Source organism: Juglans microcarpa x Juglans regia, chromosome 1D (genome assembly GCF_004785595.1).
Source record: "Juglans microcarpa x Juglans regia isolate MS1-56 chromosome 1D, Jm3101_v1.0, whole genome shotgun sequence".
Taxonomy (NCBI): Eukaryota; Viridiplantae; Streptophyta; class Magnoliopsida; order Fagales; family Juglandaceae; genus Juglans; species Juglans microcarpa x Juglans regia.
This window is the reverse complement of record NC_054594.1, coordinates 9320501-9335858: the sequence shown is the minus strand read 5'-3', so window position 1 is coordinate 9335858 and position 15358 is coordinate 9320501. Positions and strand designations below refer to the sequence as shown.

The 15358-nt window shown below is 31.2% G+C and overlaps 1 protein-coding gene across 1 annotated transcript; it reads right to left on the bottom strand.

Moving 5' to 3' along the window:
* Positions 1 to 12523: 12523 nt before the first annotated feature.
* On the bottom strand, positions 12524 to 14794 carry LOC121245926. Its single transcript, XM_041143849.1, has 4 exons — positions 14586 to 14794; positions 14346 to 14472; positions 14177 to 14249; positions 12524 to 13010 (listed from the first exon to the last, which is right to left on the bottom strand). Exons 1-4 carry the CDS (start codon positions 14611 to 14613, stop codon positions 12741 to 12743), a joined length of 498 nt encoding a protein of 165 aa, XP_040999783.1. The 5' UTR covers positions 14614 to 14794; the 3' UTR covers positions 12524 to 12740.
* Positions 14795 to 15358: the final 564 nt, after the last annotated feature.

Below are 15358 nucleotides of genomic sequence, written 5' to 3'. Positions count from 1 at the left end.
ATATTTCCCATCTTCCTATGAAAAACTAATTTCAAAGTTTTTCAATTGTTTATGTTTCATTTTTGTTGTGGGGAAGATACAACTATTTTAAGACTTTTATACAATTCTTTCCAGAAGATATTATTTTTTGAATTTAATAATTAAAACAATAATATTTTATTGTAAAATAGTTTTGTGTATATTACTTTTATTGTCAATTTAGTTAGAATTTTTTTCTTTTTGAAATTTTCAATGCAATTTTAGAATTAAGCATTTTCAAATATGGTAATCGGCACATGATATCACTCTCAAATCTCATGCCCGTTAAATACTACTTGCCAAAAAAAAACTAGCACTGATATTATTAATTTCTTTGAATGAATAAAATAGCAAGTCTAATATTAGTAAGTGAATAAATTAAGGATCTTGGCCTCATATTATTTGCCAATAATTAATATTTTTAATAAATTGTCCATTTTTTTTTTTTTTTTGGCAATAAAAAGGTTGAAGGGGACGACTAGAGATGATTTTTCTATTAAGACGTGATCATAATAGCACCAAACTAGTTGGAGAGCTAGATAGGAAGAGTCTAGAAGGCGAGAACCGCAGATACTCCCTATAAGTCGAATTTGCACCATAGCGTGACTCCAGTCCCATGAAGGCATCAATGATCCGTGAACTAATGGATAATCAATGATCTTAATGCTTCCTATTACTAGATTCGACCCACGACCTAGTGCCACTACCAAACTCATGGACCACTAAGCCCCCACCCTCAATGGTAGCTAGCCGGGTCCTTATGCGTGGAAAACATTTTTCCTACATATTTTTTTCCAAGTATTTGGGTGGAAAGTAAAAGAAAGAAAGGAAGAAAAAGACAACAAAATTACATATCTTAAAAAATGATGTTCTTACATATAGATAGATAAATGAAAAGAAAAATTATGATGAATAAAACGAGCACAAATATTGTTAGTGTTGAAAAAATCGCACAACATGTCAAAATGAGAGAAATACTCATTCCCGACCCACTATGACGATTTGGGTCTCGATCGATATGGTCTGAAGCTCCCGGAAGTGGTATGGTATGGTTGTACGGTATCGGTTCGCACATCTATGTGGATAAATAGGAAGTAAATGCAGGAAAAATAAAGAGATTGAACACACAGATTTACGTAGTTCAACATAATGCCTAAGTTTAAGGGCATTTGGGGAGAGAAAATCTATTATAATATATTTATTTTACAATCTCTCGTAGTTACTCATTTCTCATTATACAATAGAAATCAACAATCTATTTGCTGAAAAAGATATTTACACTAGAGCTCTCGTTGTGAGGTTTAAGAAGTTGAAGAAGAAGAAGTAGTCCAATTAAAGCCACCCTTATTGTCTAGTCTGATTATTTTTTTTAGAATTTTGCTATGTACAAGTAAGTTTGCGTACTAATTTGCGTACTAATATTGTTGCTTTCATATTTTAAATCTAAATTAACACTGTTTTCAATAAAGTCTATTTTCTGACCAATCATATTGAAATAATGTACGTATTAGTGCGCAGAATCGCTTACAATTAGATTTTTTTTTTTTTTTATCTTTAGCCTTTGGAGTTGTGATGGATGGTAGCTTTATTTCACTTATAGTTGGCGTGCATGACTTACTTTTCTTCTTTTATCAATTTTCTCTTCTTTTTCGTGTCTTCCTTCTTTTTCACACTTCTCTTTTCTTATATCTTCATTGTCTCTCATTTTATCTTCTAGTGATGACTCTTTAATGAGCTGGACTAGTTATTAATGATATTTGAGATATTTTATCTCCTTCAAATATTATTTTTTTAATTTATTTAGGGTCATTGTTAAGAGTCAATCCGAAGATTTCAATGTCGATCTTATAGTCAAATTACTGCATATATATTAGCAATTTTCCAATCACTTTTGAGAAAGTTAGAAAAAGAAAATCTCAGTTCTCTTTCTTTTTGGAAAATTAAACGGGTGTAGAACTCACCAATTTTCTTTTTTCACCTATTCCCTCCCACCAAACGCCTAAAAATAATATATTCAAATACAAAATGATTAATAAAGTTTTAAAATGAGCAACTTCGCATATTTATTTATTTTTTAAAAAAATCGACAATTTTGATACTCATCGAAAAAACTCATTTTTTAATGGTTGGTCCAACTTTTTCTCATACGCATAATTTACACATCCTAAAATTTCTAATAATGCCTCGAGTATTATTTTATTCTGAATATTTTTGAGTATTTTTTAGCCGTTGCTGTGTTTATGATCATGCTCAAGAACTACTCTCGAGTCTTTATTGCGCGTACGGATAAATTTAACGTGAGGGCTACTTTATACCTACTTGTCCTCACAAATGGTTCCAACATAGATTTTGATATTTTTTTTATTTAATAATTAAGAAAATATTTTTAAATAATATTATAATTTTTTTAAATGTGTAACGATATAAAAAAATGTAAACTAAATTTTAAAAAAATCAAATTATCGAGACCCATTCCCGGACTACACCCTTGATGACTCTAATGTTAGAGGTTATATTTATTTTATAATAAAAATAAATTTATAATAGAACATAAAATATATCGAGTCAGTTTGTATATTTATATATTATGTATTTTTCATTCTAAGTGCATAAAATCATTTTCTAATTAAAAGTTAGAATATAATTTATCCAAAATTGTAAACTCGCTTTCTTTCATATATGATAGAATGCCTTATTGATAAATAGATAGATTTAACAGTTCCTCATGTAGAATTATTGTAGTTCCTTTGTTTAAGGCTCGTTTGGATAATGAGATGAGATCATATGGTTTTAAATGAGTTGAATAGAATATTATTAGAATATTATTTTTTAATATTATTATTCTTTTAAGATTTAAAAAAATTGAATTATTTATTATATTTTGTGTGAAAATTTAAAAAAATTGTAATGATGAGATGAGATGAGATGATTTCTGAATCCAAACTAACCTTAGTCGAATTAACCAATAGAGAAAATTATTAGTAAAAAAGTTACTTGATTTGGATGAAATACGTATTAATTTTGTAATAAAAGATTTACAATATAACATATTGGTTCAAGTTAGGTAGTTTTAGGGAAAAAAAAATAATAATTATAGTTATAATTATAGGCTTAGCATTTCTTATTTTATATCGTGGGTTTGCTAAAACTTTCTCTCTCCTAAGTTAATCTTTTATTATATACATCGGGAGAAGGGTCGAATTCATGATCTTTATTTTGAAAATGTGGATCTTCTGCCAACAGAGGACATGCAGTTGGCAAATTAATCTTTAAAGTCTAATCAATGAGAGTAAACTTATCCTATCTATACTTTTTGAATGAGTTTTTCAAACTTCCTTTAAAAATTTTTGGCGACCGCACCATGCATGCTTTTAGTTGGTGATCGTCGATATATGAATAGGGTAAGTATACTTGTTGATAAATTCGAGGTTAGCTTGATTATTTTAATAAATGAGTTGTGTGAATACAGAGATATAATCGATTGCTTAATAATATAATTCGTATAAAATTTGACTTGACTAATATAAAGTCAAATAATAATTATTATTATTATTTTCAACTTTATAATAAGAATATCTTAAGCATTTAAAATATAACAAGAAATCATTATCTTAATACCTTGCATTTTGCGTGAATCATAATTTTTTTTTTTTTTAATGAGAAATATGACTTCATTTCATTTAATGGAACTAAAGTTACAGGTGTGATTGATAAATACAAGAAAAAATTCATATTACAAGGCAAACTACTCATCTGTTTGAGAATTTCCTGCATGCAAATTTCTTTATGGCAGATATTATCTTAACTTTTATAAGTTCTTTAATGGCAAAATCTTCTGAAATATGAGACTCTGTAAGAATAGAGATTTCAATCCCGGTTTGTCTGAGAATATAACACTATGTAAAAAACAAGATAACCAACTTCCACCCTCCAAATGAGAGGGATAACCACCCACATCCTTCAAATGAGGAGCGGGAAAATCATCTCCTGCTATGGACAATAAGTCTAATAGCCTATTTCTTTTTATTTTTATCTAACACAAGCAACAGAACAAAAAAAATAGGAAAAACCGAAAAAATAGAAATGCAACAAAACATAAACTTGAAATACACTGAAAACCGAGAAAACACTGAGTAAGAAGGTTGTAATGGTGCGTGAAGGACACGTGCCATGCTAGGAGTGTGCCAAACCGTTGATCTTGAAGCTACCGAGATTGCTGACGCCAGAAACGCCACGCGTGGCGGCAACAAAGTCCTCTATGTGGTGGCGTGTGGAGGTCACGCGCGCACTTTGACCTGCGCGTGTGGATCATATGCCACTCTTTTTTACGAAACCTTCGACAGTCTGAAAGATCGGCGGCTTAGGAATCTTGCGACAGGCCGCGTGGTGGTTGCTGGCTACCGTAAAATATCAAACGCCGCTTCTCCATGCTTTGACTGGAAAAAACGAAAACAAAACCAAAACACCGACTGAAAAATTAAACATTTGGAGAAAATTGCATCTGAGAGGAGGGAGGGAGTCTGAGGTGGTTTTCGATTTGAGTTTCTAGAGAGAAAGTAGAGCTTATCTCTCCGTGTTTCCAACATCATCACTTCCAGCTTGTTTATAGCTGAATCCAAATTATTATAGTCATTAATATATATATATATATATATATATATATATATATATATACACACACACACACCAACTATATATAGATATTTATAAAAACTCGAAGTTTTTTTGCCAGAATTTATAAATAAAGTTTTCCAATATGATATAAGTAATCTATTTTGTTAGAATTAAGTAGTTTGTGAACATGCTCGAATAATAGATGGAGTTTCTATAAAAATAATGTTATTCGGTGGTAAACTCGCGCGAGCTCAACTCTTATTCGAGTAAAGATGAAACAAACAAAACTTGATTACGAACTACTCGCTTCAATTCGACACATTTACACCCCTATTTATTTGTGTGATTTATGAGTCAAGATTCTCACAACATGCTGCTCAAACATAATCTTTTTTTCTTCTCAAGTGCTTTTCATTATCTCATAAAGCTACATTCTAAATTATCAAGTCTTAGCAATATACGTCCTTGTCTAGGATTTGATTATTAAAATCAACGTTTTATAATTCAAATTTCTTTTCAAAAAGAAATTTCAAAGTTTTATGAGCATAAAAATTGGTATGAGTGCTACCTGCATGATGTCGGACGCTACACCGCACTATGCGGGTGGGAGGGTTTCATACCCCGCCCCCCACCCCACTATGGGGGAGGGGGGGTTGAAACTTCAACCCATCCTGCCCCCCGCTCAACTTGCCCCTGCCTCCGCATGGAGTGTTCCATGTGGTGTGGGGCCGGGCGGGGGTGGGTATCGCTTCCCACCCTTAGAAATTGGCTCCTCTAAAAAAATTATAGAGAAATGTTACACCCATCGAATTCTTCTACCAAATGCCTCCATCGAGTGATGTGGCTACCACCATGTGAAAAAAATAAAATAAAATAATAAAAATAAAAATTACCTTTGAGCCTGAGGTACATGCCAAGCTATATCAAAATCCTAACATTTTCTTCAAAATGTTAAAAAAGAAATGGAGGAAAAAAATGGAGTCATAAAATCTCAGTCACCATCGTGGGAGAGTGAGGGAGGCGGGAGTAGAGCCGGAAATGGAGCTATGCTGCATGGCTTTAAGAATGGGGCCTTGATTTTCAGACGGGATGATTGGTTTTATAAAGAAAGGAAGGAGGGAGAGGGGTGAGAGTGCCTTGGCTTGGCTTCAAGAATGGTGCCTTGGTTTTCATAATGGTGCCTTGCATATTGAAGAATGGAGGGAATGGGAGGAAGATAAAAGATATTTATAACTGTGAATTGTACAACTATCGCTTAATCATTTTGAAAAAAATAAATAAAATATATGATTCATATGAAAAAAATTAATTTTTTAATAATAAATTTTATTTTTTTTAAATAATTATGTGATATTTATACATTTTATAATTATATATAAAATTACACGAGAGAAATGAGGGAGAAGTTTGGGAGCTTTGGATTAGGTTTCAGACGGGGTGCGGAGTTCGGAAGGGTACCTCGTTTCTTCTTTTGTTTGTCTCTTTCTTTTTTCTTTTTTTCTATTTTAAATTAATGGCTGCCATGTGGCTTTTGCCACATGGCATTCAGTGGGAAAATTCGATGGCATTTAGAAAATTTTGGAGAGCAGATAAGGGTTATAATCTTGAGTATTGCTACAGCCATCGAATTTTCTCAATAGAAATTACTCTCTCTTATTCTTTCCTATATAGCCCAAAAATTTATTTAATTTCTATATATCACATATTTACTCTGACGTGGTCCCTTCAAAAGTAATTTCATTATCTCCAACAATTCTTTCAATTTGATAGGTAAATTCAAAAAAAAAAAAAAAAATCTTAAAATTAAAATTAAATTTGTGAGAATAATAAACATTTTAACATGGACTCAAAAGTTGTTGATTATATGATATTAAGTTTCTTAATATGAAACTCAATGAAATAAACACTAGAATAATCATTTAAGATTGACACTTTGTATGAAAAAATATTTGAGAACTTTTCTCTTTATATTTCATTAAGCAAGAAAATATTTATTTGAGGCCTCAATTGTAGCATTATATATTTAATATGGCATCAAAATATCCATATTTTATATGAAACTTGTATAAACTACCTTAATTACTATAATGTAATATGATTTTAATGAAAAACCACCTGTTAGTTATTATTATGATTTTTTTTTTTTAAAAAGTATCATTACAAAATGATAATTTGTGTTTTTAAAAGAGATGCTAAGATGCGAATATGGAACTTGAGCTCTACTCAATTAGTCTCAATTTCTCCTCATTATATATATATATATATATATATTTACACTTATTTAGCTGTTCAATACCTAGATTGGAAGTAATTTTTCGTATTTTAAATGGTTTGTCGTTTAAATAATTGACTTATAAAATTATTTAAAAATATTATATCAATAAGTATGATTAAAAACAAGCGGATATATAATGAAGAATAGTAATGCTATTAACATTAGAAAAATTATTTTCATTAGTTATTATTTACTATTTATAACCTATATCTTATAAAAAAATATCTCATATTCTATAAAAAATATTTTCATATCTTATAAAAAAAATTATATATATAAAATATAAAAATAAATAATAAGTAATGAATAGAATTACTCTTGACATTAACCCACTTTACATGTGCATTTCATGCTAAGTCACTTTTGTCGAAACCCTTTTTCTTTTCCCCATAAGGACAAGTCCTGTTTGGCTTAAAGGAAACAAGAGAATCGTTAAAGTTTGTAAACCTCATTCTTGACTCGGGACATCACGTTGCCGATGCAGCACAAAGTCCCATCCCTGTTTGAAAAATCCAGGCGAGACAGGAAATCGGTACACCCAAGTGAGCTGGATTTTTTTTTTTTTAATTTTAATTTTAATTTTAATTAATGGGATATTCCTTTGGAAAAGATTCTCTCTCGCCATGTGTATTGCTTTGAACAGGCGGTGAAAGACACTCACACCCCTGGACAAAGGGCGTAGATATTTTCAGAAACCGCGTCAAATCGCACTTCGCAGGACGCGTACTAGTGGCATGACGATCTCTCCGATATTTCTCACAGTGCTGGGCCCCATCCAGCATTCTTATCCTTAAGTCCTTTTTGACGTCTTATTCCTACTTACTTCCCCCTTGACTTGACCATCAGATATTTATGTGTATTATTATTTTTAATTATATTTATTGATGCGATATATTTTCAATAATATTATTATGTATTAAATATTAGATGGTTACCTTTACAATGTATTGCATGCTAAGTTAAGAGATATACGTAGCGTCGAAGTAGCATTCGTCGACGAAATCACGATAGATACAGTACGTAGGATGAATTTTCTTTAAACAAAAAATGATAGATATACCATCTTTTTTTAACTTTTTATATAATTATATTTTAAATCTTAGAAATTTTTATAAAATAATTTATAAAAATAATATCAATTTATATAAATACTTTCATTTTAAAATATAATTATATACAAAATTGTATATCATCACTCTTTTTTGAATATTTAATTTTTTTATCTAATCATTACAATTTATCCAAACTGTCAAATAAAACATAAAAAATAATATTAATTTTTTTAAATTTTAAAATAAAAATTATATTTAAATAATATTTTTAACTTTATAATATTTTTATTTAATTTTTTTTCTCCGATCATTTTATAAAATTTATTAAAATATTTTAACTCTTACTATTAATAGATATATTGAAATATTCTAAATATACAAACGAGTCATTAATCTATATTTACATAATGAATTGTTACACACATATATATACATGAGAAATATTTGGTCTATACAAATTATACAAAAAGAAATTTGTAGATTAACAAAATTTAACGTGATATATTAAGTTTACTTTATAATTAAAAATTTTACAACATGACATAGTCTTTAATTTATTATAAGATCTCCAAACAAATGTAACACTTTATTAAACGTTTACAATTTACATACATCTATACGTGTATGTACATGATAGGAGGCAATGACAAACTGCACGAGTTTTATGGAACAGATATTTTGAGGAGAAGTTTCGGGAAGTTTCGGAAACACGCCGGCTGCTGGTCCATATTGCCGGCTAAGCATATATGTTAAGGTAATTCGGTCAAGGAGAAATGAACGGCCTGGTCAAGATCGGAAGAAGCTCCGATCTAGATCTAGTCCTCTCTTTGACAAGTATGCTATCCACCCCATGCATGTCAATTACCACCTACTTCAACATGAGCCAGCATGCATTGGATCCATATGATCTTGAAGTACGTACGTACTTGGTTACTGCGAAACTAAAGGTCGTTTCTAATTAATTAAATTGGTTTTAAATCAAGTCATTTTAATAATTAACAAGGACGTGATCAATTCATATTTCATAGCTGTTGTGTTGAACCTAAAGGTGTTGAAGATAATGTCAATAAAAATCTATCTCATTTTCGGACCGACACTATGTTTGGAGTTATCTCTTCCTTCCGACGCGTGAATAGTAATAAAATAGTTAGAGGTAATATATTTTATAGAATTTTAAAAATGATAAAAACAAAATTAAATAAAAATATAATAAATTTAAACTAATATTACTAGAATATATATCATTTTTTAATATAATTTTGTTTTTAAATTTGAAAGAATTGAATTGTTTTTTATATTTTATTTAAAAGTTTAGAAAAGTTGTAATGATTAGGTAATGATTAAATGAAAAATTTGAAAATTTAAAATTGAAAAATATTTATATTTTTAATATTTGAGTATTGAAATGAGATGAAATTAAATGAGATGAATTTGGAAGAATTTGCTACTCAAACCAAGCCTAGAATTTTAAATTTTTAAGGACCTATATAATGTTATAATGGCAATATTAAGGCCCGTTTGGATACAGAAATGATTTTATTTCATTTCAACCTATTTTATCATTACAACTTTCTCAAATTTTTATACAAAATATAATAAACAACTCAACTTTTCAAATTTCGAAACAATAATAATATTAAAAAATAACATTCTAACAATATTTTATTCAATTCATTTAAAATCATTTTATCTTATCTTACTATTCAAATCAGTTCTTAATACCTAAGTTTAATAACAAAAGCTTAATAATTTTTTTTTTCTCAATATAAGAAACAGTGCAGAAATGAGAAGCACAAGGCAAATTGTTAATGTCAAACTGTCAATTAGGATGCAGCAGTAAACAAAAGAACAAAAGAAGGTAGCCATTGGAGTCATTTCTTGTGTTCAAGAGCAGGAGAAGATTGCACTGGTCATCAATCTATGTTTATATATATATATATATATATATATATATATATATGTATATATTGCTTCTTCTTCTTTCTTTCTTCAACACTATCGCACTATTCAAGTAGTTAGAGAAAATAGTTGAAATGAATATTAAAGAATATTTAAACGATACAAAAAAAAAAAATTGATATTCAGTATATTGAAAAAAACAATATGATAAAAAACAAGTTTTAATTAAATTATTTTAGATAGGAGCTTTTACATTTGCCATTGGGAATGCTATAATTTCCTCTCTGATTGCTCCCTTCTTTTCTGGTACTGGACCTGATGTAGAGAGAGAGGCCTTGGGGCTTGGGCTGCAAAATTTTGTTGAGAGTTGGGGCCGCAAAGAGTACTCATGAAGGGGATGCACTTCAGATAGTCTCAGCCCAGAAAAGGCTAAAGAAAATTGGGGTGAAGTTGGGCTAGCTTTAGTTGAAGAAACAATAAGGTTGTTAAAGAATGGATGGTATCCCACATCAAAAGGAGAAAGGTTAAGAGCATTGGTATTGGCTTCATCAAAAGTCTAGCTCAATGTAAAATTTGATGAATTTCATCAAAATAAGACTGTATTGGATTAGTCAAATAGATAAATGTGAAACTTTGAGCTACAGTAAATCTATAAGTTTCTTCAAATTTGAAGATCTACTATTCATTCATCAAATCTATTTTTTATTCATTTTTAATCTCCAAAGGTCTTTTTTATTCACATTTAATCTCCAACCGTCTAGTAATAATAATGTAAGAATCAAATTAAATTATTAATCAATATATGATTAGTGTAATTGTAAAATATGAAAAAAAATAAAAATATTTTTATTAAAAAAATAATATTATATTATTATTTTGTTGAATTCAATGGCTAATTCAATGTGGAGTTATGACTAGAGAAGTTTTAGATTTATAGAAATCATGTACTTTTCATCAAATTTTAGAGATAACTTTGATGAAGCCAATGCCAATGCTCTAAGCAAATGGAGCGCCCCACAAACTGGGAAAAGGAAGGCATGAAGTTAAAAACAAGACATCATTGATACCGATGAAGTTTTTTCATTGAGTTATGCTACTTACAATCATTTTCATGTATTTTTCATATATTTCTCTGATGTAATTAGTTAAAATAGTTATTTTATATTAAAAAAATGATGCAGTCAATCATATCAGTGAAGTGTACAAGAAGTACGCAAAAGTCACTGTACATAAAAATTTTGTTTTCCATTTTCTATGGTTAAAATTAATTTTAGGAGCATCAATGCATTTAGCTACAATGTGTATAGAGATAAAACCGTGCATGCACACCTTGGATGCATCTGTCAGGCTTCATTTGAATACAACCTTGAAGGATTTTTCTTTTTTCATCAGCCATTTGCAAGACTTGGCTGATGTTGCAATCCTTTCCAGAAAAATGTTGATGTTCCGAAGAATGAACGAACCGAACCGAAGCCCAATTGACGATTTCCTAGCTACCTGCTTCAATCCAAGACAAGGACAGTTTAAGGCATGAAGTTCAATTAACTTAGTTGACAGTTTAATACGATTTCCATTCACGCTGCATTATGATTTTTCTGCTACTTGCATAATTTCTTATTGCTGTTAAGTTCGGTGCAGCCGTTTACCAGGGCATTGGGTTCAACCACCACCTCCAGCTAGGGGTGACATTATGTAACATGATCCGTGAACTCAATACGAACACGACAAGAAATTAACGGATTTGAGTTTGATGTTAATGGATTGGGGTCATAATAGAATGACCTGTTCAATTTATAAACAGATCAATAACAGGTCAACTTGTTTAACACGAAATCAACCCGTTTAGAATTTATTTCAAAATTAAAATTTTATTATTGTTAAGTTGTAATATTGATATTTTTCAATATGTTTATTTTTTTATTATTTTTATTGTTGAAATTGTAATTTTAGACCTATGCTCATATTTGTTATTGTGTGGTTTGTAATATTGATTTTATTATATGTTAAAATTTGAAAATATTGATATATATATATATTAAGATATTTTGGTTATTAATAAATATAGATTTTAACTTTTATGTAAAATTACGTTAATCAAGTCAAATGAGTTATGCGTTTACTTGAACTCATTTACATGAAACAAACGAGTTTAAATAAGTCGTGTCGTGTTGACATATTTCTAATTAATTATTAAATGAGTTAAAAATGGTGACACAACACGACACAACCTGTTATTTAAATGGATTGAATTAGAGTTTGGAAGTTTGACACGTTTCATTTAACGGATTGGGTTCGCGTTGACCTATATAGTCGAATATTGATGATTTGACATGATATGAACATGAACACAAACATGATTTGCCACCCCTACCTTCAGCTGATGTAATATGGGCATCCTACCTGATGAGGCCAAAATGACAAGTTGACTGCAGAGTTTGTGGCAGACTTTGCTCAAAAGATGTTGGTATGTTGCACGGTTTGATAGCATCCGTAAATGCAAACTAATTTTCTTAGTATGGTGGTGGTAGGCATCTAATTTACTAGGTGCAAGCCTGAAATCTAAGGTGTGTTCTCCTACCCTTCACTTTTGAAGTTTTGAACTTTTACTCAATATATCTATTTGCTTATACATATATAAGAAAACAAATAAATAACAAGACTGATAGGCATTAAAAATCCTATATGGTGAGGATGATTCAAGGTCCCATATAGCTGTTCATTGCAATTACATACAAAGAGAGAGCAAGATTAAAATTCAAAAGCGAGATTAAAATTCTTTGGACCATAATCCTTGAAACAATCCAAACTACAAATGGCATGAAAATAAATACAGATCCTTGCATGTACAATATAGATCAATTCACCTTAAATTCAATAACACTCTATTTGGAGTCCAGACATGATTGTTGAAACAACACAACTGCCAGTGTCACTAGGGATGCATAAACTGAATTTGGCAACTTCTTCACCATCTTTCCAAATCCTGGGACACCCTCGGTAGCATTCTTTGTGGCCACTGCAATTGAAGGTGCCACAAGCAAAGTGAGGATCAGTCCATGACTAACAGCAAAGAGTGTCTCAGTTGTCAGCTGCAGGATAAATCCCACAAATTCCTCACGATCAATTTCTCCATCAAGGTTGAGATCACAGATCTGCAGATAAAAAAGTAAAAAATCATGACTTTAACTATGGGAATGCAGAATGCTTTCCGAGCAATGATAACTTTAAAGAATTCAAAGTACTATCTTTGCTCAGAATGTACTTTGGTTTTGTTTAAATACTATAGAGAAAGAAAACAAAATCTTGATCCATGCATTTTAACTTTCTTATCTCTTACTATATTGATAGCGCACAATAAAAAAGTAGCCCGACTCCTATAAAGGACAACAGGAACAAGCTTGTGCCAATACAGAGAGAGCAGTTAGTTGCCTCATCTTCCATACCACGTAGGGGTGGAGCCATGAAACCAATTTTTTTTTTTTAGGGGGGGTGGGGGAGGACTATAAAAATAGTTTTTTTGGGGGCAAAGCTTATCTTTTTAAATTTTTCTTATGTAAAATTCTTAAAAGACTACAAATCTTGGGGGCCTTTCCATATTTTGGGGGGCTTCAATGTAATAGGTAGTTCTGCCCCTGAAACGACATTCATCCACCCTTGACTACAGTGAATCATAGAAGTTCACATATGCATTCTACACAATCCATGACTATAGTTTGATCCAACAAATCATCAGAGCTGGATAAGTGTGGTTCAAGAAAGAGTAAAAGCGATCAAGCTCTAGCAAGCTAGGTGTGGTGTATTGCAAGAGACACCCCAAACAATTTTTAAAATTATCCCCATGCTATGCAAGTCATAGAAATTCCACAGGCACCAACAGAACACAATAACACAATTTCCCATGACAATAACACAAAGTCCAATTTGAACCAAGCTATTGCAAATACTGATTGAACAAAAAAAATGTATTACATAGAATCTTCTGTAATTTCATAGGTTTGGTCAAACTATAAGGAGTCTAAGATTTTTGAGAACAATTGTTTTGAGGAAAGATAATGTATAAGCAATAACAGATATCATAGTTTCCCATTATTGGCTATAACAGAGTTGCTTCATATTAGAGATCATGATATCAACTATTGCATTCGAATGCTACTAATATATATATATATAGAAGAAAATGGTCATTAATTATCATGAGCCAATCTTGTTCTACTATTCACAAGAGTTGCAACGGAATTCTGTTTGAAATGGGAAACAACAATCAATGAAAACCTTATATGCAAAAGGGTCTTGCTCTTAGTTCTGAACGGGAATGTACCTGCATCATAGTTCTGACTTGCTCTTTGGAGGGTGGATCAAAATGCGGTCCGGGTAAACGCTTATTGACATCACTACCACAAGAAAAACTCATTGAAAAAACTTTTTTTTTTAATTTTATGAAAATTAGCAAATAAATAAACCAATAAGCCAAAAGCTTCTTCTCTTACTTGAACACAAGTAGGACAGCGATGTATAAATCTTCGAAATTCAAATTAGCCCTTCCTGAATCATTCTTAATACGATCGAAGACCCTATCGGTTATTTGCCTCACTTGCTTTAGCCTCCACGGCTTCCCTGTGCCCAAGGTTCATCAAAATTCCCGTTTTTTACTCATTCTGTCCAAGTTTCGTGGAGAAGAGAGAGAAAGAGAAAGAAGGATATCGTGAACTTGAACAAGATTTGAGTACCTTGAAGTCTGCCTAGGACCAGTCCCATGGCGCTGTACCAACAGAAGATATATAGTCAGCTTGAGTATCGGATCGGATCTGATCAGATCAGATGGCCTCGAACGCCGAAATTTTCTTCCACTCGATGAACAAAGAAATATAGAGGGAGACTTCTCTATTTTGCAGTTTGAATCGTGACGTACAAGCGACAAAAAAACAGCTGATGAAAAAAATCGAAGAAAACAAAATAAAAATAAGTAATGCTATATAGAAGTCATTATAACAGCGTACACTTTATACTCATGACTGCTTCTAATTTATTGTTTTCAATATTCATTTGGGAAGTTGTATAGTCTAGATGATACTATATCATGTGTACAAAATGGATACTCTCAATAGTAACTTCTATCTATATTTATTCAATAAAAATATAAAAGAAAATCTTCACAAAAGCCATATTTGGCTGCATCCATTGCACACATGACGTGTAGACCGGGTTCACTAACACCACTGAACCGGTTTGCTCTATTCCCTCTCTCAGTCCTCATCCCCCTCATTCAGCCATCCCCCTGCCCCCCGAAGCTGGATGTTGTCTTCTTCTTCTCTATGATTTTCCACTGGTTTGCTTCGTTCGCTTTCACTATGATTTCCCCTAAAGAAATCCTTCATCTCCCCCCATCCCTTCATCCTCTTAACTGGCAAGCACCTCCATCTCCACCGATGTGACTTTCCCCATCTCAGTCTCGCGAAGATTTTTCTGCTGCTCACCCTCCCTTCACCCAAAATCTTTCATG

Excerpts from the sequence above, each read along its gene's own strand:
- LOC121245926 (XM_041143849.1), bottom strand. The coding sequence starts at position 14,613 with ATGGGACTGGTCCTAGGCAGACTTCAAG. Across the intron at positions 14,473-14,585 it reads GGTCCTAGGCAGACTTCAAG|GGAAGCCGTGGAGGCTAAAG; the intron begins GTACTCAAATCT and ends CCTTGGGCACAG. Across the intron at positions 14,250-14,345 it reads GCTGTCCTACTTGTGTTCAA|TGATGTCAATAAGCGTTTAC; the intron begins GTAAGAGAAGAA and ends TTCTTGTGGTAG.